The sequence below is a fragment of the Agelaius phoeniceus genome, chromosome 6 (genome assembly GCF_051311805.1).
Source record: "Agelaius phoeniceus isolate bAgePho1 chromosome 6, bAgePho1.hap1, whole genome shotgun sequence".
NCBI lineage: Eukaryota > Metazoa > Chordata > Aves > Passeriformes > Icteridae > Agelaius > Agelaius phoeniceus.
In genome coordinates this window covers 11,012,946-11,034,985 of record NC_135270.1, presented here as the reverse complement: position 1 = coordinate 11,034,985, position 22,040 = coordinate 11,012,946, and the positions used below count along the sequence as shown (strand labels likewise).

The window sequence follows — 22,040 nt, the reverse complement described above, 5'->3', positions numbered from 1 at the left end:
CCTCTTTGGCTTTGTCCAAACTCTGCAATACCAAAATTGGGAAGCAATTCCATGTTTTCCTAGGGTGTTCAGAACACTCCAGCTCCACATTTCTGGAGTGGAAGTTGCAGTATTCACGTAATTCTCACTTAAATGGCATTTCCATCTGCCTCCACTGGAGTGATGTATTCCTGCTGCTGAACTGAACTGGGTGAGGGAAGTGTCCATCTTTAATTTAATCCCCAGCAAAAAGCTTGACATGGAAAAATTTGGAAGACAGGAGGCTGCTGCACAAATGGGAAGGATAGGCCTTATTTGGGAAGGTGATGATGGCAAAATGGGAGTTTTATCATAGGAGATTCAGGAATCTCCTGACTTTTTCTACTTCTGAGGGTTCATCCTGACTTGTGCGTAGTATCCTAAGAAATCCAGGGAGGTCTAATGACAAGATTGTTCCCAGAGGCAGATTGTGCCCTGCAGCTGGTGCCAGTCAGGTACCACCTGACTACAGACCTGTTCAAGCTCTTCCAGTGTCACCACATCCAGGATATTGTATGGAACGTAACCAGCCTGCCCACTCCGGTTGAGCAACTTCCACCACTGCTTATTATCTTCCAACACCTGAGAGAGGGACAAAAATGAATCTGCTAGTGGGAACATGGGATTTCAGGCATATAGAACCAGGATACAGTGGGGATGGACCACCCAGAAGGTGAAGTTGCCAGGAGGACATCACTGAGGCCAGGAGCTCTGATTAGATCTGCTGCTCTCAGATGTAACCCAGGATTGAAACTTTTCCTGGAAGGCATCAGAATTTATCATAAGGGTGAAGAGGAGAGCACTTCCAGGTGCTGAAGAACTCATACTTGCTATGTAATGTCCCTGTTTCTCCAGATCTTTTTTTTCCAATGGCTGAGTTTCTGTTGCCTTTTTGTGTTAAAATAAATAAATATATATTTTTTTTAAGCTACATTTTGCACAGAAACCTTTTCCCCAGGCCACGGATCAGCGTTAGCCCAAATAATGTCCCACATTCTCCAGCTGCAGGAAGAGAAAGGTTATGAAAAAGATATTTTTCAGAGAAAACAATTCCTCATGGAGGGGGAAGGGTAATAAGGAGCGCAGACCCAGCAGGGGATGAGCAGAGCAGGACAGGGAGTTGTTGTCCTCCCTCCTCCCCGTGGTTCGGATGGGACCGATGTGTTTGAGCTGAGGAGGTGACACAGCCCAGCACAGGCAGCCTGTGCCAGCTTGGATTGGAGCAAAGCTCTGGGTCACTGCTCACACACCACCAGGGGAAATGGGATTGGTGCTGGCTGCTCTCCTGAGCTCTCTGCTGCCCCTGGGAAGGGGAGGGGACACACCTTTCCCAGGAGTGCTCACGTACCTCCAGGATTTCATCCTTCAGCACCGAGAGCTCGTTGGCGTTTCGCGCAGTGAAATCGTAGCGGATTTTGGCAAATCTCCTGGGCACAGCCACTCCCTGGGCCTCAAAATTCCTGCAGGAGAGAAAAACTGGAGTTTTAGTGGAGGCCCATCCAATTACAAGGCCAAGAAAATTGAAATTGGAGAAGAGAAATTATCCTTTCCCTGTTCCACACTGCATCTCTACCACCTGATGTTCCTACCAGGACCAGTGATAGGGTAAAAATGAGAAAAAAAATTATTATTTTGCTGATATAAGTGGATTTAAGGTCTTTTGCTGTGGATTTAAATTCTTGTAGTAAAGCTTATAAATCTTTTAGACTAGAACAGAAAACCATGGAAAACAGTCTAGCTTGAGGGGTTTTTTCCCAGACTAGAGCTGATGACAGAAAAATGGATGGTCAGCTGAAACCTTGACTCAAATCCCTGCAAAGTGTTCTGTCAAGTCACGACAGAGGATTCATGTGGAAGTTTGGAAGAGTTTGGTGACACTCAGAGATGTGACAATTTTCAAGGTGTGAGCTCATGTAAACAAGGAAGTAGATGGAGCCTCTAAACTCTGAACTAAAAGTACTTTGATGAAGGTTTTGTATCAAGGAATAACTGGTGATGGAAAATGAGCATTGAAGCTGTTGAAAGGTGGAAGAGCCATCTTTCCCTTGGGAAAAAGCCTGAGGCAAAAGAGTGGCCTGGTTGGTTCTGGGTTTGGAAGTGAACTTTCCAAGACTTCTGAAGAAAGGGGAGGGGTTTTTCTCCATTTTCTAGAATTCTTCTCATTAAGAAGAGTTGTCTGAACCCAGCACCCTGTCAGTTGCCTGGGGGAGAGGTGGGCAGGACTGAAATATATTCTTTTATTCAGCCTCTAATCAGTGGGGTTGCCTTTGGTTGTGTCTAAAGCCAAGGGGTAGCTGCTGTCTCCAGTGAAACAAAGCTCCTTCTTCAGCTGAAATGTTTTCCAGCAGCACTGGGAGCTTGGGCCGCTCTTCCCTGGCCCTGTGTTTCCAACAGGGCAAGGTTTGTGTGCGCCCTTCCCTTAGGGCAGATTCCCCCTGTAGGCAGCTTCTGTCTGTGCAGCCTGTGGTGGCTTTGGGATGAGTGGAGAGATCCTCAAGGGTGTCTAGAGGAGGCCAGGAAGGGCCAGGAAGTGCTCCAAGGGCTGGAGCATTACACAGACATGCTGGAAGAACTGGGAATGTTCAACCTGGAGAAGAGAAGGTTCCAGGGAACACTTAGAGCCCTTTCAAGTGCCTAAGGAGACTCCAAGAGAGCTGGAGAAGGACTTTGGGGAAGAGGCTGGAGTGACAGGACAAGGGGGAATGGCTTCCCACTGCCAAAGGGTGGGTTTAGATGCATATTGGGAAGAAATTCTTCCTTCTGAGGGTGGGGAGGCCCTGGCACAAGTTGCCCAGAAAAGATGGCTGCCCCATCCTAGGAAGTGTTCAAGGCTAGGTTGGACAGAGCTTGGAGCAACCTGAGATAGCAGAAGGTGGCCCTGGCCCTGGCAGGGGGTTGGAACTGGGTAATCTTTAAGGTCCCGTCCCACCCAATCCATTCTGTAATTCCATGATTCCAACGTTTCTACACATGTGGAGAGCCAAAGCACAGTGCAGCACCTTTGGCACCTGATCCTGAAAGTCACTTTGGTGGGCTGATGTTGGGAAACAAAACCTATGGATGGACTGATGAAGTCAGCCAATATTTTTGTCTCCTGTGGTGGAAAACACCTGGGATTCCTTTCCTTGCAGAGCTGCAGGGGGTTAAACAGCAGACAATGCTCATAGGAATAATCCCTCAGCTGATCTTTATCTTCTCTTGGAGGTTATTAATAGTGGTAGGAAGTTGTCTCCAGGATGCCCAAACTTCCCAGTGTCACCATATGTGTCTATGAGGTTCCAAGGTAGGAAGGTCACCATGTGTGTCCATGAGGTTCCAAGGTAGGAGCTGAAGCTCCAGGGGTGCAGATCCATTACCTATTTCCATGTGGAGTGACATTCTGTTTGAAGGCATCCCCAGGCTGTGTCTGCTCAGCCGTCTGGCCACGCTTGAGTGAGGAGTTCCGGTAAGGATATCCATTGGCTGAGGAGAGCTGGAAAGGCAGACATGGAGTCAGTGTTACCAGGAAAGGGGAAAGCTGATCAGAGAAAAGGAGAGGCATATAGTGGGAGATGAGTCATGGCCTGGCAGCTTTTGGTCAAGATGTTCTTCAGGGAAGCTTGTGTCCCTGGAGCTCAGTGACATTGTAGGGTCCTGTTGCCTTGAGGTGGGAGAGGCTGATTATTGCTGCCCTCTTCCAGCCTCACAATTTGCTTTCCATATTTAACGCTCTGGTTGTTGGAGTGACCAGATCCAATTGAGTTTTGATCCAACTACTTGTTGTACACCACCACACCCCCCTCAGCTCGATCTCTATGGAAAAGGGGAATGGAGAGGGAAGAGAGGATCCCCAGGGACACAGGACTAACCTCCTCTTGCAAATGTCCGATGTCGATTTCCCAGGGAGCTCCACGGAAGATTTCTGTGGGTGGTTCCCAGCCATTGCGGAATTTGGGGATGTAGGTGGGGATGTTCGCGTCTCGGGGCCACTCGGCTCTAGGACACAAAGTGGGAATATCAGGTGACATTCACAGGAATGTGTCTTTGGGAACATCCTCTCAAAGGAGAAGCAGGAGCATCAGGGCATCCAAGCATCCCCTCTGCCTGGGGAGCCTGGGGAGATGGCAGCTCTGTCCTCACCTGGATCTGGTCCATGTCTCCCCCAGGGAATCCCAGAGGTTTATCTCTTTGGGTGTCAGGTGTCCTCTCAGGAAATCGGTGGCATCTTTAGAAAGCAGTGGGCTGAGGACAGACCGGGCCAGCTCGGGGCCACCACAGCTATTGATGATCTGGGTCACACACAAACCACACAAAGAGGAGAGAACTTGCAACGGTCAAAGTGTCAAACCAGGGACACACAGAGGAGCAGGAATCAAAGACAAAGCTGATCCTTGGATCAGCTCAGTCACCTCAAGAAACACCAACCCAAGTCTTTGAAGTTCAGGGGAACATGAAATTTTTTTAGATTGGAGTCAAAGATCTGATCTATAAATGAGCTGTTGCTACAGACAAGTGAAGTGTCACAAGCTGACACTTGAAAAAATGGAAAGTATCTTTCTATTCCTGTGTTCCTTCTGGCTCCTTTTCCAAGTTGGGATTTCTGCTTCCAAGCCTTTTTAGTGCAAATACTGAGCTGTGTGTGCCTGAAGGTGAGACCAGACAGATTCCCCGTGGGAACCCCAGCTCACTGCCCCTTTTGCTCACAGTAATGCTTTATTGATTGGATGGAAAAATTCATATTTGCTGGGGTTCCTGTATTTACTTTAAGCTGCAAACCAGATCAGAGGCCAGGAACAACCAGCATCACTTCTGGAAGTTCCTGAGAAAGCTGTGGCCAGGTGCGAGCAGTTTTCTAACCCTTCTGCACAATCTGTCTGCTTATAAGTGTGAAGTAGAAATAAAATGGGAGTTCCCAGTGAGACCTGGGAATAAGATTTACCAGTTCCAGTGGCCCAAATAGGAAATGCACCAGCTCCGAAGCACTGGGGTTCTGGATGTGCTTCCTCAGTTTGGCCTGGAAAGAGAAACACAGTTTAACCCTAACCTGAGTGTTCCTTCTCTTCTCTGTCACATGGTGGGAGTGTTGCTGGCTGATGAGAAGAGTAAGGGATGGAGGAGTAGGAATAATTTATTTTAATTTTGTGTCCATTTCTAATTCCTGATGAATTTTTGGATGCGTGGAGTACCCTCTCTGTTAAATCAGTGCCTTGGAAGGTAATTGTGGAACAGACACACAAAACCTTGGCTTATTTTGAAAGTCCTAGGGAGGAAAGGTCAGGGTTATGGTTGCTTCTGCCTCTTTCAGGGTTGAGAATCCCATTAGTTCTATGAATGAAAACAACAGGATAGGTGTTTTGAGGGTCCCTTTGCAATTGCTGACAAGGGAAAGTCTTCACCGAGCTCTTGCCTGTGGCAGCTGGAGCTGCCCTGGCCACTGAAAGGCTCCAAATCCAGTTGTGCTTGAGGTGAACTGTGGCAGAATGGAGGAGCAAACACTTGGGATTAATTTACTGTAAGAACTGGGTTTTGGTAGCAGCTGTGATGAGAAACCTCTCCAGTTTGTGCTTTCATTCAAGATCCTTCTCCTGTCCTGGGCTCCTGGCACTGCTGCCATGAGAGACAGGCTCCCTGCTCCTACAGAAATGCAAAGCATTTGAAATGCTGAAGATTAAGCATTAATGTGGAGTGGGAAGTGAGAAACAACTGCTGGCAGCAGGGTGACCCAGTGAATGGGCACTTCCCAAGGACTTAGCAGCTATGTGGTGAGGAATGTGGCACAGATCCACCATGGAGTCCCAGCTTTGCTCCACGCTCAACCCTGGGCTCTTGCCAGGAGATAAACTGTTCCTTCTGATCCTGAGCAGGCACAAAGTATCCATATTTGCTTCTCAAAGAAAAGGCTGGAGCTTGGTGTCCTGCAAACCCCATCTCTGGGGTTTCCTTATTAATGACTGCCCAGGAGGGAGCTTGGATGATGTGTTTGGTCACAACAGACAGAATTCCTGCTGCCTTATTATCTTCCCTGTCTCTTGTGTTTCACTGAGCAGAGCTGGTAGCACTGGGAACATCTTTATCTCTTTCTTTTCATCCCCTTCACAATACAGAGGTCTGGCAGAGGAGAGAGGGGTCAGGAATATTGGGGCAATGGGGGACTTCAGTTACTGTCAAGCAGAGATTCCCCAGGCCTGGATCTGAAAAGATCTGGGCACTGCAACCCTCTGGCTGCTCTGTCCCTTCCTGGACTTGGTGCTTCTAGTTTTGGTTTAACAGCTTGTCCCAGAAAAACTGCACAAGCCTGACACAATGTTTGTCCTGAGTTCTGAAGAACATGGAATTCACACTGTTGTCCCTTGTCAGTGTTTTCCATTCAAGTTTCACTTTAAACACTTACTGCTGGTATTCACAGGGAAAAGAAAGCCCTGTCCCTGCATGGGATGGAAACTCCTCTGTGTCTTACCAAGAGGTTAAAAGCCAGTTTCGTTTTCTGGAAGCAGTCGATGAACTCAGCCTCACTCGGGGGTCTTGCTCGGAGGGTCAGCATTCCCTCTGCCAAGTGAAGGGGCAGAGAAGGACACATTAGTGAGAGCATCCCCTTTGGGAAGCTTCCATCTGCCTGCCATGCAGAAGGCACAGCAGAAATGGGTGTTGAGACCAGAACTACTGAAAATCAGGGGTTCAGGGAAAGGCAGACTTCCTTTCTGTGCCGGAGGCTCTGCGTGCTCTGCCAGAGAGAGCAGCACCTCCCACACTTGTGTGCCTGGATCTGTGGCTGTGCCATGGCATCGATCCGGCCTTGCTGGGCCAGGAGCTGAGGTGTCCCCCCCACCTTCATCCATGACCCCCCTGTGCTCCCCGTTTGTTGAGGCTGCTGCACTGCACCTGCTGGCCCTTTCTTCTTGTTCTTCTTCCCTTTCTTCCTTTGGTTGAGCTGTCGGAATGCCTCTGCAGCCTTCTGGAGCCGGGCAACGAACACTTCAATGTCATCCAGGGTGCAGTTCAGGATTTGCTGTGAGGACAGAAACCCAAGGGACCAGTGTGAAAGTGAGCCTGGGCTGCACACAGCTGGGAGCCTGAATCCCAGGGCCTGCTGCATTTCCTGGGAGAATGCACACAAGTGGGCGATCCAGGCATGAAGTGCAGCTCAATGCATCCCTTTGCAAGCACAGAGCTGCTGGGCCTGGCTGTGTGCTGTCCTTACCAAGGGGACAAGGGACCCCTCCTAATGGACAGCTGGAAAATAACCCAAGTGGGATGGGGAGGAGCAGAGCTGGAATCAGCAGAGCTGCCTCAGGTCAGAGGACATTGTCACATTGTCACCACATTGTGATGCGGTGATGGAGACTTGCTTTTCGCCACCTTATCTTTATGCACAGCAGGTATCAATTGGAAAAATGCCTAGATGATGCATTAAATGTCTACTCCCTGCCTCTGCTCCCTCTCCCTTGCTCCCTGCCTCTGCTCCTGCCTATGGACTGTGCAGTGTCCCTGTCACCCACCGTTTCCTTCTCAATCTTCTGTGCTAACATGGCGCGGGATTCCTCATGGTCATGAGAGCCAGAGCTTCGTCGGTCATAGTCTGCAAACCAGGGAGAGAAAAACAGATTTACTATCAGAGGTTGGAAATAGGCTCCATAAAAGACAGGGGTCCATGGGATGGTAGCTGCAAGCTTGGATGTTTGTTCTGGGTTGTGAGGGCACTTCAGGAATAATGTTTGTAACAGGTGCTAAATCACAATCATCCTACAAAAAACCCAACCCTAAGGCACCTCCTGGCTTCCAGAAGCCACACACCCAGTGTGGGGGGGATATCCTAGTGGGAACAATCGCTGGGTTGGCCCCTGGTACAAAGCAAACGGTGTCAACTCAGGGCAGGGACATGGAAAGGGTCAGCACAGCAGGATCTGCCAAGTGGGAGAATTGGGGAGGCGTTTTGGCAAAGGACCATGACAAGTCCAGAGCATCTGTAAATGTGGGGATGAGGTACCCCATCCCTGAGGACAGGTTTTGTAGGAAAAGCAGGAAGGTGTTTAATGGAGAAGGAATCTCAGTAAACAGGCATCACTCAAGACTTTCTCCTGTCATCTGCTCTCCTGCCAGGCTCTGTGCACTCAGAGCCAGAAATCCTGCCTAGAGGAATTCCCAGCTCTGCTGATGTGAGCAGCCTTGGAAGGGCAGAGGTAAGAGTGGCTGCTTTTCACCAGAATAGAGATGTTTATTCATGGTCCAGCTGAGAAATAGAGATATTCCTTTTATGATGCAGAACTGGGCCTGAAATAAGTTCTCCATTCAGCAGCCAGAGCAGTTGCTTGGCTTCAGAAGCCATTCCAGCAAATTAGTGTTTTGGATGTGTTATAGTATCCTATTACGTGTTTTTGTTTTCCTTGAAACTAGAAATGGATTCTAAGATAAGGTGGTAGGATAGGCAGGAGTAAAAAATGCTTACAGTTTGTTCATCACTTTGATCTTTTGTAAGAGAAAGAGCTTGTTTCTGTTCCTAGGAACTTAATTCTGTTACTTTTTTCAAAGCAAAGTGCCAGGTTTTTCCAAGCCAACTCAAATGGGCTGAAGTCAGGATGGTTTTGGAATCAGACTTTAGATGAGCACATAAGAGGGGTGTTTAGATCTGCATTTCCACACTTGACTTTACAAGAATTCATGAAAACAAGTTGATTTTCAAGGGTGAAATCTTGTCTCCTGTGAAGTCAGCAGAGCCAGGAATTTGTCTTTCTAACCAAATGTCTTGTCTATACATTTTAAGATCACCAATGCCTGGTTCAAATTTCATGTGATGGCTTATGAAGGGTTTTTGGTTTTTTGGCATTTCTGTATCCCCCAAATAAGGGTGTTGTTACAAGGAGTTTCTGGGAGATTTTATTTGTTGAGCAGAAGATGCCCAGTGGGTACAAGACTTATTTTCACCACAGAGCACTTCAGGAAAGTTGGCTGTCTGAATTAATTAGTCTCCCATCCCCAGGACAGACTTCCTGAGTGCTCCCAGTACCTGGATCATGCTGGGAAGGAGGTGCCACCCTGTTCCTGTTCATTGCTGAGCCTCGCATGTCATGCTGGATTGGGATGGGAGCCGGTCCTTGAGGTGGGGGGAGGATGGATTGTCTCTGCTTGATCTTTTCCTGGTTTGCCCTGCAAAGAAAATGACACAGAACAAACCCATCAGTGGTGGCAAATCCCATTTCCAAGAGACTGGAGTGTGACTAAACCACTGGAAACAGAGGTTTATTGTTGCTGCTCCCAGCTGTATCCCACAGCACTTACTTGAGTGTCTGTGGCCGTATCTTCTTCCCGTGCTTGTGGTCTGCCAGGGCACTCTCTATGTCCTCATGAACCATCTCAGCCTTAAGGATAAAACAGGGATGTCTTTAAGGGCCTGGCTTTAGGAAGGATTGGAGGACGGGCGAAAGGGCAGACAGCAAGCAGTGTGTTTTGTTCTGTTTCACAGCAAGCAGGAGGGCTCTGCTTACCTCCACCTCGTCACAGTTGAAGAAGTGGATGTCAGGTTTGTGCTGCTCAGAATCCTGACACACAAGCAGGAGGATGGAGGAATAGCGCATCTGATTGAGCACTGTCTGGCAGTGCTGCACTGTTGGCAGGGGAAAGTCCTCCAGCTCCTCCTGCAAGAGAAGGGGGAAGGTGTCAGGCAATGGGGAACTACTGAACTGAGAGGGAATGGTGCTGTGCAGGAACTCCTGGGATCCCTGGGCTGATCTTCCTTAATTTGTCATTGCTAAAACCATCCTGTTCCCATGCTGCAGAGTGACTCTACTCCAGGAGAGCATTTTGGTAATGATTCACCCTTGTTTGTGTTCCTGAGAACTTGCCCTTTCCCAGGCAGAATGGAAAGGGCACTCACTGCACCCCACACTTCAGTCTGGGGTCAGTCCCACAGGGCTCCAGGTACCTGTGTCTCACAGTCCAGCAGCCGGATGGACTTGTCGTTCACTTGCAGCAGCATCTCCTGTGTCCAGATCTTCTCTTTGGAGTTGAGCAGGATGAGTTTCCGGATTGCATCATCCACTGTTGTGATGGACTCGCTCTTGTCCATTATGAAAGTGGCCAAGTGCTGAAGTTGGGGAGAGAAAGGAGATAAAAACAGGTGGAAAATGTTTTTTGGGGTGTATAAATTGGTGATGACAGCATCTCTAGAGGCTTCAATTACTGTTTGTAGTTTCTCAGAGCTCAGGCATGAAGTTGTTGCTGCACAAAACAGTTTTGGTTGTTGGTACCAGCCTGGTCGTGGCAGTGAAAGATTTGGGTTTCATAATGGGTTTTCATAACCAGTTTCACCACTTTTATATTACTCTCATCAATTCCAGCAGCCCTGATCCCTGTCTAGCAGGGCAAATGCTTCACATACATGAGTTACTCCCCAGGCCCCTCTGAATCTAGCTCGGAAGTAGAACTATGGCAGTCAAACCATTGATTTGCTTGCCAAGCTATAAAAGCACTTGTGTTTTGCTTGTCTTGTGTAGCAAACCTGCTTTGTGTGGGATTTGTGCCAGGCAAAGAGCTCACACAAACCATGGGCAAGTGTTGGTCCTCTGTGCCAAGTGGGATCCATGCAATGTGTGGGGTCCCATGCTCTGGGAACAGCTACTCTGAAGAGCTTCTATGCTGCAAAGCCTGCAGGAGCTCCAAACCTGGCAGCTCACTCTACCCCAGGCCTTTAAGCCCCCCTTAGGGCTGGGGTTACCTTCTCCCCAAAAATACCCAAATCAGCCCTCATAGGAGTGAAAATGGGTGTTGCTGACTGTAGGAAAGGATTTTTTGCTGCCTGCCTCTGTCCTGCCCTGTGGTTTTGCTTGGTTATCCTGGTATTCCTACCTCCCTTCACCTATCCTGTAAACCCAGCCCATGGTCTTTTCCCATCAGCCAGGCTTCTGTGCTGTCCTCCCTTCCTTACCCACCCTGTGTGAGCACTTGGGCCAGGAGCAGCTCAGCTACAGCACAGCCATCCAAGCTGCTTTCCCATCCCTGCTCCAACTGCACTCTGAAGTGTGTGGTGATCCAAGCCTTGCACTTGGAACCTGTATGTGAAGAGTTTGTGTAACGGGGCAGCACTTGCAGCTTTGGTGGGCCCCAGGGACTCCATGGGAAGGGAGTGGTGGGCAGGGAGGCAGCTGTGGAAAGGAGAGGTGTGTCACATCCAAATGTTGTGTCCCCACCAGCAGAGGGTGAAGGCAACTCCGCAAGTCCAGGTGAGCAAGTGCTGCTCCCTGCAGATGGAAGAACTGGGTGTGTGTGCCAGCAGAGGGCACTGCAAGGCAGGAAAAGCTGGGACTCCGAGCAGCCAAGATGTTTGCCCAGCTGTTGTCCCTGGGGCAGAGACAGCACAGCCAGGCCACATGTTCAGGTGATAACAGGGAAGGAAAAAAACCTCAGGAAGGAAAAAAAACCTCAGGAAGGAACAAGGTTCTGTTTCACCTTGTTCTTTTGTTGCCCAGCTATGTTCTTGGTAAGAAGGGAAGGGGAACATGCCTGACTGTCAAAAAGCAGCTGAAGCTTTTCCCTGTCTTTACCAACTTTCTCCAGCAGAGAAAAGCAGGTTTTTGCATGGGTAAGTTACAGGCCTGACTAAGCATCTATGCAGTCCAAGGGCCTGCAGCCCTTGGAGGCTTATAGGGCCAGATCCCAGCTTTTTCTCTTGTCCCTGGAGTATTAAAGGCCCATCCACCAGCATGACCCTCTCATCCTGGTTTCCTTGCTCAGTAGGGTACAGAGCAGGCACTTCAGCAGCAGTGGCTAAGCTGGAGAGCCAGGAGCAGATTAACCCCTGGAGCAGGAGAATCACAAGGTGCTGCAGGTAGAACTGCCCTAGGGGGCCAGGGACAGCAGTGTGGCCACCCAAAAATGGTCCTGCTGGGCATTCAGAGTTTGTGGGGAGGGCAGCAGTGAAATGCCTGCTTCTCTTTGATGCACACATCCTGGTTTCAAAGCAAGAGCTGGAAAAACAGGGAGTGTTTTAAAGCAAGTCCTAAAGGGATGGGAAATTTGTAGTAACTGGATGTGTTTTGCCTGGCTTTTCTCCCCTTGATCCTGTATCTTCCTGCTTTCTCCCAGTGATCAGAAATAACCTAGAATTAGGGATCAAGTACCTTCTTTCTGGTGCTGATGCACTCCTGAGCTAATTCAGTAACCCAGTGGGTTGTGTCCACAGTTGACATGTGCATCAATGGGCCATGGAGGAGGATGATGAAATTGTTGGGAAATAATTCCTTTCTCCTTGTAAAAGCCCAAGTAAATGCAAAGTGGGAAGCAGATTAAGAGGCAGCAAAAGCTGCTGCTGCTAGAGCATGTCCTGCTGTGGGACTTGGAGAAGCTGTGGATGTTGGGGTCTGGCACAGACCAGATGAACCTGAGATGGATGTGTGCACTTGGAGCACAGAGCCTTGGATGGTTGTGAGGAAGCACAGGCAAGAGCTGTTGCTGCAGTTGGCTCCACACAGGGTGGATGCAGGGAAAGGCTTGGATTTAAAGCACTTGTAGACCTTGCAGAAAATCTTTAAACATGCTCTTGGGCATTAGGGCTGTATAGGGTTTGTGGTGACCCATTTGCTGTTAGATGTTTTCCAAAGACTGGAGGAAGGAGCAGAGCAGAGGACAATGCAAGGCCCACTCCTGTGTTCATCAAGCAAAGGTATGGGGTGAGGCACTGTCTAAATAGAACTCCTGGCAGGTGTGTGAGCTGAAAGCTGAGATTAGCAATGCAATCACGAATGAAAAACATGCTGGGTGTATGTTACAGTAATTGTAAAATAGTGCATGGGAAGGTATTTGCCAAGTCAATTTTATCTGTGCGGAGGTGACAAGCCCTTTTCTTTCAGAGCAGTGAGGGTATGGGTTTACTTAAGATGACAGGCATTTTTATCTCTTTTATTATTTTATCCACCACCTTTACAAGCTTCATAAATTCTTTTGCTGTTTACTGTTCAGTCAGTTTTCATGGAGGGGAAGTTACTTTTCTGACTAAATCATTAGAATATTTTTCTGCTTTCCATTTTCTGTAGATATGGGTGGATTGAGAGGGAGAAGCTTGTTGCTGTCTTTGTTTTATCCCTTAAAACCCCTTTTCATCCAGATAGACATTCAAATACAGCCACTTTTATTAGAATGGGCAATGACTCCACCCACCATTAAACTTTGATCTGATTACTTCAAAGGGTATAAAATGCCTCCTGTGAGGAAACCTCATTCTATCTCACTGCCTGCCACTGCAATCCTGTTTGCCTTGGTCAAAGTTCAGGGGAGAAACTCACAAACGGGTGGCTTATGGCATAATTAATAAAGAATTAATTTACATGTCACTGTTTAAAGTCCCTGCTCTGCATCCTCATATGAGTGACTTCTGAGCCACTGAGTTGGTTTCTCCAATGGAAACCAGGACCTCTTTCCAAACAGGGACTTTTCAAGTCTAAATGTAGGCTTTCAAAGGGCCCCATCTCCTAAATATGAACCTGAGGAAGTGTTTTCCTGTCTTGCCTTGCTCAGTTTTCAGTGATGAATGGCCCCACCTCCTCCATGGAGTCCTGCACCACCAAGTTGCATTACAGGAATTGCCAAGCTCAGGATGGCCAGGCTGGCTTCTCTTTTTGGGATGGGTGTCTGTGGCAGTGGGAGGTGGATTTGGCATATTGCCTGTCTTGTGTGAAGGGGTTTGTGTTACCTGAGAGGACACAGTAGCTGAGGAGAGCTGAAAGCTGATAGTCCATGTGGTCTCTGTTGCTTGGAAAGCTAAGTTCCAGTAACCACCATGGGAACTCTGCTTTTAACCTGTCTGTGCTGATCAGAAGGGCTTAAAGCACAGGGTGATGGGACAGACAGCGTTTCATGCTCTCCTTCAAACACAGAGGAGGGAGAAGACAACAGCTTCTCCATTTCCTCTTTCCTTGTACAGAATTCCCCTTGTTTATTGAAATCTTCTTTCCCCCCCATTCTCCTTTACTCAGTGACTTGAGACTTTAATGGTAAGGAGGTTCCCAACTCGCCCTTGGCCTCCTAAAGGTCCAGAACACAGGGAACACACTGCACTACAGGCACCTATCACTGACCTCGGCCTCCCAGCCCCCTAGCACTCTGTTGTGTGTGCTCACCTGGACGTGGTACTGGGAAGTCTCGTGCATAATGATGTTGGAGTTGGAGTATTTTTTCCTTTGTTCTGTAAGAAACAAGAAAAGAAGCATTGGTTGTTTTTCTTTGGATCTGAGAATTACAACTCTTTCTCACAGTCCCCGAGCTTCCAGCTCGGGCTCCGCGGGCGCTGCCAGCAGGTGTCTCTCCAGAACAAGCATTGCCTTTCCTTGAGCTTTGCCTTGGGGATTTCACCCAAGAGCTCTTGACCAGCCAAGAGCTTTTAAATCGAGCTCCTCTTGGTGCACGGGGCTGAGCACAATCCTGCCCACGGCTTGGGGAGCGTACTGAGCACCCGGAGATATCCCAGTGAGAAGGATCATGAAAAGATGCCACTGCTCTTCTTTGGAGCCTGGCAAGGGCAGGTAGAAGTTAATTCAAGCTGATTTCTAAAGCTTTTTAACACTTACCCTACCACTCTTTAGGCTGTGCCATCAGATTGGCAGGACACACGAGTACTTCACACTTGTAGCTCCATGTCTGTGGCTGAAAACACAGCAGTGTTTTGCCTCTGTGCCTGACTGCTGACAGCCCTGGAGTGGTGGATGTTCCCCAGTAGAAGTGATTTCTTGATTTGTTGGTGGGAATATTGGCAGAGGCATTAATGGAGACTGCAGGGCTCTGAGCCTGTGTCTCATACACCACCAGCACCAGCTCAGAGGTGGAGTGAGGATCAGGGGAAAGACCTCAGACACCCAGCCCAGCTCCCTGGTCAGCCATTCCAGAGTGACCTTGAATAAACAAATTAATATTGCAGCGCAGCCCCTTCCCACCTCAGGCTGGCAGGAAAGGCTCAGTGGCACTTTCTGGTTGCTGGGGGCATTAATTGCAGTCTGTCCTACTTGCAATGTGGAGCAAGGTCTGGGATAGGGCACAGGCAGCGCATCCCACAGGGATTTGGGGCTGATGTGAGGCACTTTTTTCCTCTCAGTAACCTCAATTTCCTCCCTGAGCATTTCTCATGTAAATAGATGACACTGATGGAAATGAGAACACCGCATTCATGTGGGATGGAGACAGATTTGGGTTTTAAGACATCCCATCCCCTCCTTTTCCAAAGGGAGTGGAAAAGGCTGAAGTGGGTGGTCTGGAAACAAAGGGAGTTTACATTCGGACAGGCAAATGTCTCCAGCCCTGAGAGGAAGGGTGAGGAGCTGTGTGGGGAACTGGTAGTCCCTGAGGGAGGGAAGGAATACCAGGGGGATGAGGTTTCCAGTGGGAGGTTAGCACAGGTCTGTGTTCCTGGTAGGAAAACAGCCCATGGAGCTGTAGCAGTGGTCAGGGCAGCAGCTGGTTGCCCTCAGACTCTCTGGGATCCCTTCAAATGCCTTTTCCCCTTCCTCCAAGCTCAAGGAAGCTGCACGTGTCGCAGTCAGGGGAGATCTCAGCAGCACTGCTGAGAAAATCTTCAGAGAAGCTCTTGGAAGTTTTGGGGGCCAAAACCTCAGAACTCTGCATAGCCCAACTTCCCATCACCTGCACTCAGTGAGTGCAAGAGAGCAAAGGCCTCTTTAGCCCTTTGCAGCCTTGTTCAGACAGCAGCAAGCCCTGGGACAGGGAGAAATGCAGATGTTTCCCCTCCCTCTGTTGATTTTTCCCTGGGGGAATTTCTGCATTACCTCCACAAGCCACAGAACTAGAACAAAGTGCCTCTATTTTGTCTCCCGATGTCATTCAAGTGATGTCCCAGAAGCTGCCCAGGGCAAGAAATGGGGTGTTTCTGCATGTTCTCCTGAAATCCCTTCTGTCTCCTTGGCTTCTACCTGGCCCCCACACCCATGGAAATTTTTAGTTTTGTGTTTCCTGCTGGCATCCGCAAATAAGACCACGAGGTCTGGAACCAGCCAGAGTTTCTGGGGACAGCAGGGTTCCAGAACACCGAAATCTCCTTCTTTTCTAGCACTTGGGTTTGAATTAAACACAGGAAGAATTAAAGAACCAGGCTGCCGATCATGAAAGAGTCAGATTTGGGCCACATCTATCCAAGGAGCGTGGGTGCTTTAAAGAAAATGAGTGTTTTTTGGTTTATTTACTCAAAACAATGTGGTGAAATACTGCAGGGCTTTCCAACATGCATCATTATTTGTCTTTGATTAAATTTGGCTCTGGTTGGGCTGGGCTGATCCGAAAATGCTTTTAGGAAGAAGTTCTTCCCTGTGAGGGAGCTGAGGCCCTGGCACAAGTTGCCCTGAGAAGCTGTGGCTGCCTGATCCCTGGAAGTGTCCATAGCCAGGTTGGGCTGGACTTGGAGTGACCTGGGACAGTGGAAGATGTCCCTGTCCATGGCAGGGGATGGAATGAGATAAGCTTTCAGGTCCCTTCCAACCCAAACCACTCTGGCATTCTGTGAATGATGCCTATAGCAAAATCTGTGGCTCTTTGACTTCTTGATCAAGGGGGATCCTTTGCCTTGCCCAGGTGAACTCCCTTGCCAGCCATACCTCAGAAGGCAGGTCAGCTGTCCTGTGTGGCTCCACCCTGCCCTTCTGCACAGCTTTGTCCCTGACCTGCTGAATTTTGTATGAGTGCACGCTGGCCTGTTAGCAGCAGCAGGAGCAGGAGGAGCTCATTTCCTCCTGCTTCATCTGACACCTCACACCGGGATATTTGGCATTTCTACAGTGTCCTGCAACAGGACCTGGGCACCTTCAGGTGTTATCTGACCCCTAACCTGGCCCCAGGATGTGGAGAATTTGCATAATCCCTATGTGATAGATGAGCATTGCAGAAATATAGTGATGATTTCCCCAAATTAGCTCAAACACCCATCTGCACCTCTGTTTATCTCCTGCTATGACCTTCAGAGTCTGTGGCAGTGAAGGACTCTGGATATAACACAGGCAAAGGGCAGGGAGAGCTCCAGGGCTGTGGCACCGGTACAGCAAACATCCAGAGGTGATAAAGCTGGCATGAACCCACAGTGACCACTGTCCTTTTCCCCTTTTGTCTGCCAAGAGAGCCAAAGAGATGGGAAAACAATAGAGCTTTGCCCTGTCCTTTTTGTGTCTGGCAAGGAAAAAACCCAACTCGTAGCATGGGTATGCTGGCAGGTGCTGGTGGGATCCCCTGTGGCCTGAAGAGCAGTTGTGCTGATCCCAGACACTTGCTGTATGTATGGGATGGGGAATCCAGAAAGCCCTGAGTGCCTTGAGCATGGATAACATGTGGGATAACATGCACAACCTCTGGCAAATTGTCTCATATCTTGCCTCTCAGGGTCTGGATCAGTGATCCCTAAGACAATCCTTTGAGGGGAAAAAAAACCCTATAAATGGTTCTTTAACAGAATTCACTTCAATTCTCTACTAACCAGGTAGCTTTAATCTTGCCTCACACCCAGAGGAGTGGGCAAAATGGCAACAAATGTTATCTACCACTGGTATCTTACAGTTAAACAGTTCTGTGGGAATGGTGTTTCCCACTGGCACCAGTGAGGAAATGGGAAGAGCTGAGACCACTGCAGAGGTACAAGGTGGTACCTGAGGGCTCAAAACAGTGCTAGGCTGAAATCCCAGTAATGATACTAAAATCTTGGCAGGCAGGGAAAGAGTCCTGTTTGGCTTTATGTTAAGGAGTGGAAAGGATGAAAGAGAGTAATAAATCAGGAAAAAAAGCAGGATCGATGCACATCCTGGAGGGCTGGGGTTATCAGCTTGGTCCAGGAAGCCAAAGCACATCTTTAGTGCCAAGTTCCCTTCCCATTTCCATGCAAAACCTTATTTAGCAGGGAGCTGGGATGTGGCTGTGAATGTTCAGTGAGCACAGGAGATCAACTAGCGGGATAAACTGCCCATGGGCCCAGCTTACATCTGGAATAATTGGTTAAGGTCTCTGGAAATGCTGAGCAGTGCCAAGGAGGGCAGGAGCAGGCTTGTCTTTCTCCATGCACAGCCTCTGTCAAGCCAGAGGGGCACAGCACCCCCAGGACAGCCTGCCAGTGGCCTCTTCCTCCCCTCCAGGCACATCCTTCTTTGATTAATTAGTTTTACCACACAGGATCCTACCTGATCCTCCCTGTCCCTCCCCACATTTGTTTACAGCTGTTTCTGGGCAGAAGGCACAGCAGAAGACAGGGGGATGTATGGACAAGTACAGAGCAGTCTCTGAGGAATGAGAGGCATTGGATTTGTTCTCCCTGCCAGTGCCATACCAAGGACCTCTCCTCCATTCCCTGAATCACACTGCTGACCTCCCCAGCCTCCACATCCATTACAGCAACCTAAGGGAAGTCCTGGTGGTTGCTTCTGGAACTTGCCAGTTCCTTATATAATCTCTACGTTATCTATACATTATCTAGCAGTGCACACACTGTTTATAGGAACCTGCCAGCGTAGTGTGAGCTGCTCTGTGCCAAATGGCAGGTCAGGACCAGCCTGCTGAGCAGAAATGGGGCAGCAAATGCTCTGTGTGCTCATGGCAGCCACAGAAACCTGCCAGGCTGGCTTACAGAGCAGCAGTATGGAATAACCTCCATTCCAGGATCCCAGCCTGGGGCCAGATATGGCACTTGAACACAGCATCTGCCAGGTTCCTGCTTCCTGCTCCAGGTTACCCAGGGTTAGTCAAGGATCTGCTTTTGGGCCTTGCACTGACCTGCTGTGCCTGAGATACCTGACGGGGGAGAATCTGCAGGTCCTGCCTTGCTTCTTCCCTGCTCTCTCTGGCCAGCACAGAGAGAGCTCCATTTTGGGATATCTTTGCAGTCTAGGGAGCATCAAGCTCCCTGGGTTTGCTGTTAGATCTGTGGTACTTGCTGAACTGCTGGAGCTGGTCTGTACTGGCGCCTGTGGCACTGGGAATGTCTGCCTGGTCAGCTCTCCCTCATGGCTGTGTGTGCAGATGGATCTGGAAGCTCTTGGAGTGAATGAACAGCTCTCATTGAGGTGTGAATGGGCTGTGGCAGCAGGGAGCAGTGGCTCCGGGTTCCACACGGCTGAATTCCTGCTCGGCACGCTTCATATTTGCCACAGCTCAGCCCCAAGTGCTCACATTCCTGCTTTATTAGCTGAAGACACAACCCACTCTAGGAAAGCAAATAAAAACCTGGCACAGCTCCTGGGTTGTGCAAGGACTGAGTACATGGAGGAACAGTGTGTGTTTGTGTTCAGTGTGTCCAGCAGGCTGCTTGGAGCAGGATAATCAGGGCATTGAGAGCTATAGTTCACCAGTAGAGATATTCCCTTTTGCCTTTACAACCAGACCTGGAAGAAACCTGCTAAATTATTTTTCACCAAAAAGCCCGAAGTGGTGTTTTCTCAGCTTTCTGTAGCTGGTAATGACATTTTTTGAATGAACATAATAAGATTGGGGGAATCCTGATTTAATTAATTCGCTTTCTTTGAATCTTGAAAAAAATTCATAATGAAAAGTTCCTCCTTTTTTTTGGTTGTTATTTTTATGAACTATCACAACTTTAGTTCCCAGGCTACTTGGGCATATCCAAAACCCCATTTCCATTTAGAAAAAGGTTCCTCTGTGTGAGCTCTATGCAGTTACTCCATGAAAGGTGAAAACTTGTCCTTAGCAGTTTCAAGGTGGCAGAGAAAAAGGGTCACTGGAGATGCTGAACAGCATCAGAGGTGGGAGATCCCTTTCCACAGCATCCCTGTCACTAACTGCCATCCCAAACTCCTGGCCAGCAGCACCTGGAGCAGTGTCTGCTCTTCCCAGTAGCTCCAGTCATGGCTGAACTGAGCCAATGTGTTCCCTGTCTCACCCACCACTGGGGCTTGATCTGCAGGAACCAACAGGATTGTTGACTTCCAGTTTTTCTTCCAGCCCTGTTTCCAGTTGGTGTATTAAGTAAGTGTCCGAGGCATTGAATGGAAGGGTCACCCACACACACAGTGTCAAAGGGGAGCAGGGTAATCTGAAGCTGGAATCTCCGGTGGGAAAGGGGATGTGAAGAAGGGAGCTGGAATGGCACCAAGGGAGCAGGGGAAGGACAAGGGAGTTATTCAGGGCTGGCAGGAGGGGACAGGAGGAATTAAAGACCTGGGCAAGAAGGCTGGATCTCTGCTGAACCTCAGGCTTTTTCTCCAGTATGACGAAATCTCTAAAGACATGACAGTGAGTGGCACGGTTCTGAATCCCTGTGGATTTAGGTATGGACCTGGTCATCTTGATGCAGCAGTGTGGCTGAGCAGGCTTGGCAGGCCACTGCTCCTGCCAGGCTGTCTCTTGCAGGCAATACCAGCGTGTGTTAAATCCTGCACAAATCCTCTCCTAAAGGTTGTAGGGAAGGAACGATCCCTCCGTGCTCCTGTCAATAATGATGTGACAGCCATGTGGCCTCCAGCTGGGATTGTGAACAAGCTCATGCTTTGGGCAGGGTGTGGGAGAGCCAGCAGCAGGGAATTACAGTCTGGGCACTGTGGGTCTCATCTCAGAGACCTCTCCATGTGGCTGGGGCTGGAGGCCCTGTTGGGATACAAGCAGATCTGTGAGATCCCCAGGAGTTGGTTCATGACCATTAAAGGTAAGTTGCTTCCTCTCCACTGGTGTGTTCTGCCTGGCCAGTGCCAAGCAGCTGCCTGTGGCTCAGGGGTGATGCTGGCACCAGTGGAGCCTCTCTGCCCGTGGCTCCCCAGGGAGATGATCCCTGTGCAGGGCCACACTGGGCAGGAAGTGGCTCCTCTCTTTGTGACAGTGCCTCGTGTCCTGTTACAGCGCCGCAGCCTGGCTTGGGTTACGGGTGTGCAGTGTCAAGTGATTGGCATCAGCACTGTGCTTCTCCAGCCTAACTCATTGCTCTAAAACCCCTTTTCCAGCCCTGTGCCCTATCAAGTCTGGTTCTTTCCCAGAAATGAGTGCATGGAGGGTGGGTGGACAGGCTGGAAGCAGCTGGCAGAGTCTCACACACCCTGGAAGGAGGCTGAGCACCGCAGGGACAGACAGCAACCAAACAGAAATGAGCTGCTCCTCCCCACAGCCCTATGAGAAATCACTGCAATCATCAAACTGCCCTGAACTTCTCCTGCTATGCTGCCTAATCCATCAGGAGAGCCAGCCAGTGCTGTTTGACAGCTCTGGAAGCAGCTGAGGGGAACACCCACAGAAGCCCACTGAGAGTCACCTCAGAAAGGGGTGGCAGCAGCTTTCCTGCTGTGGGAAATGCTGTGCAGAAAGAAATACTTCCTGCCAGTCCTTCCATGGGTCCTGCTGGAGCCTGGTTTCCCCCCCTCAGGCTTTCATCTGGGCTCAGAACAGACGCCCGTAAGCAGAGAAGCAGCCTAATTTATTTATGGTGTGCATTAACATTTATTCAGCTGGTGGCTGTGTGGGGAGAGGTGGCAACCTGAGAGGGGCCAGCCATTCCCTGCTGCCAGCTGATGTGGGGCTGCTCCCTGCAGCCACAGACTCCTCCAGAATGTGGAGCTGAACGAATGTGGTGCTGTTTTACTAAGGGGGGAGGAAAAGATGAGTGTCCTGCTCCCACGAGAGCCAGGAAACTCCACTGAGGATGGCAGAGCAGCTGGAAAGCATATCAAACTCTGCTAGGAACAGAGCCAGGGGAGGGTATCTTGGGGTTTTAAGTCAGTTTCATTGTAGAATTCCCTTTGGTCATCTCTCCTCATCCCTCTGCGCTCACCACAGTGAAGAATACACAGTGGTAGGCAACATATTTGGTGATCAAAGCAATTTCAGCAGGCCAAATGTGACACCAGAGCCTTCCCCAGCCATCAACAGCCATGTGATGAGGCTGTGTCCTGTGAGGGCCTTCACACTATGCCCTGGAGGTCCCCCAGAGTGAACCTCCACCTTCACCATCCAGGTGCTTTCCTGTGCACAGCCTGAAGCTGCTGCTGTGTTCCAGCCTCAGCCCAACAATTTTAAATATCCCTCTTCAGGGTCTCCCCTGAGGTGGGTTTAATATTCCCAATAAGTCCCTGTTGATACTG

The 22,040-nt window shown here is 49.4% G+C and overlaps 1 protein-coding gene across 3 annotated transcripts in view; it reads right to left on the bottom strand.

Annotated features, from left to right (window-relative positions):
• The window catches only part of LOC129121354 (EPS8 signaling adaptor L2), a 49,879-nt gene that overhangs the window by 4,448 nt on the left and 23,391 nt on the right, over window positions 1–22,040 (bottom strand). For all 3 annotated transcript variants that reach the window (XM_077179741.1, XM_077179740.1, XM_077179742.1), the window contains 14 exons: window positions 14,103–14,167; window positions 9,914–10,075; window positions 9,477–9,626; window positions 9,271–9,350; window positions 8,999–9,138; window positions 7,494–7,573; window positions 6,877–7,003; window positions 6,455–6,543; window positions 4,937–5,011; window positions 4,138–4,286; window positions 3,867–3,993; window positions 3,375–3,490; window positions 1,367–1,478; window positions 493–600 (listed from right to left, as the gene is read on the bottom strand). In XM_077179741.1, coding sequence (XP_077035856.1) covers window positions 493–600; window positions 1,367–1,478; window positions 3,375–3,490; window positions 3,867–3,993; window positions 4,138–4,286; window positions 4,937–5,011; window positions 6,455–6,543; window positions 6,877–7,003; window positions 7,494–7,573; window positions 8,999–9,138; window positions 9,271–9,350; window positions 9,477–9,626; window positions 9,914–10,075; window positions 14,103–14,167 — 1,580 coding nt within the window. The remainder of the gene's footprint in view (window positions 1–492; window positions 601–1,366; window positions 1,479–3,374; window positions 3,491–3,866; window positions 3,994–4,137; window positions 4,287–4,936; window positions 5,012–6,454; window positions 6,544–6,876; window positions 7,004–7,493; window positions 7,574–8,998; window positions 9,139–9,270; window positions 9,351–9,476; window positions 9,627–9,913; window positions 10,076–14,102; window positions 14,168–22,040) is intronic.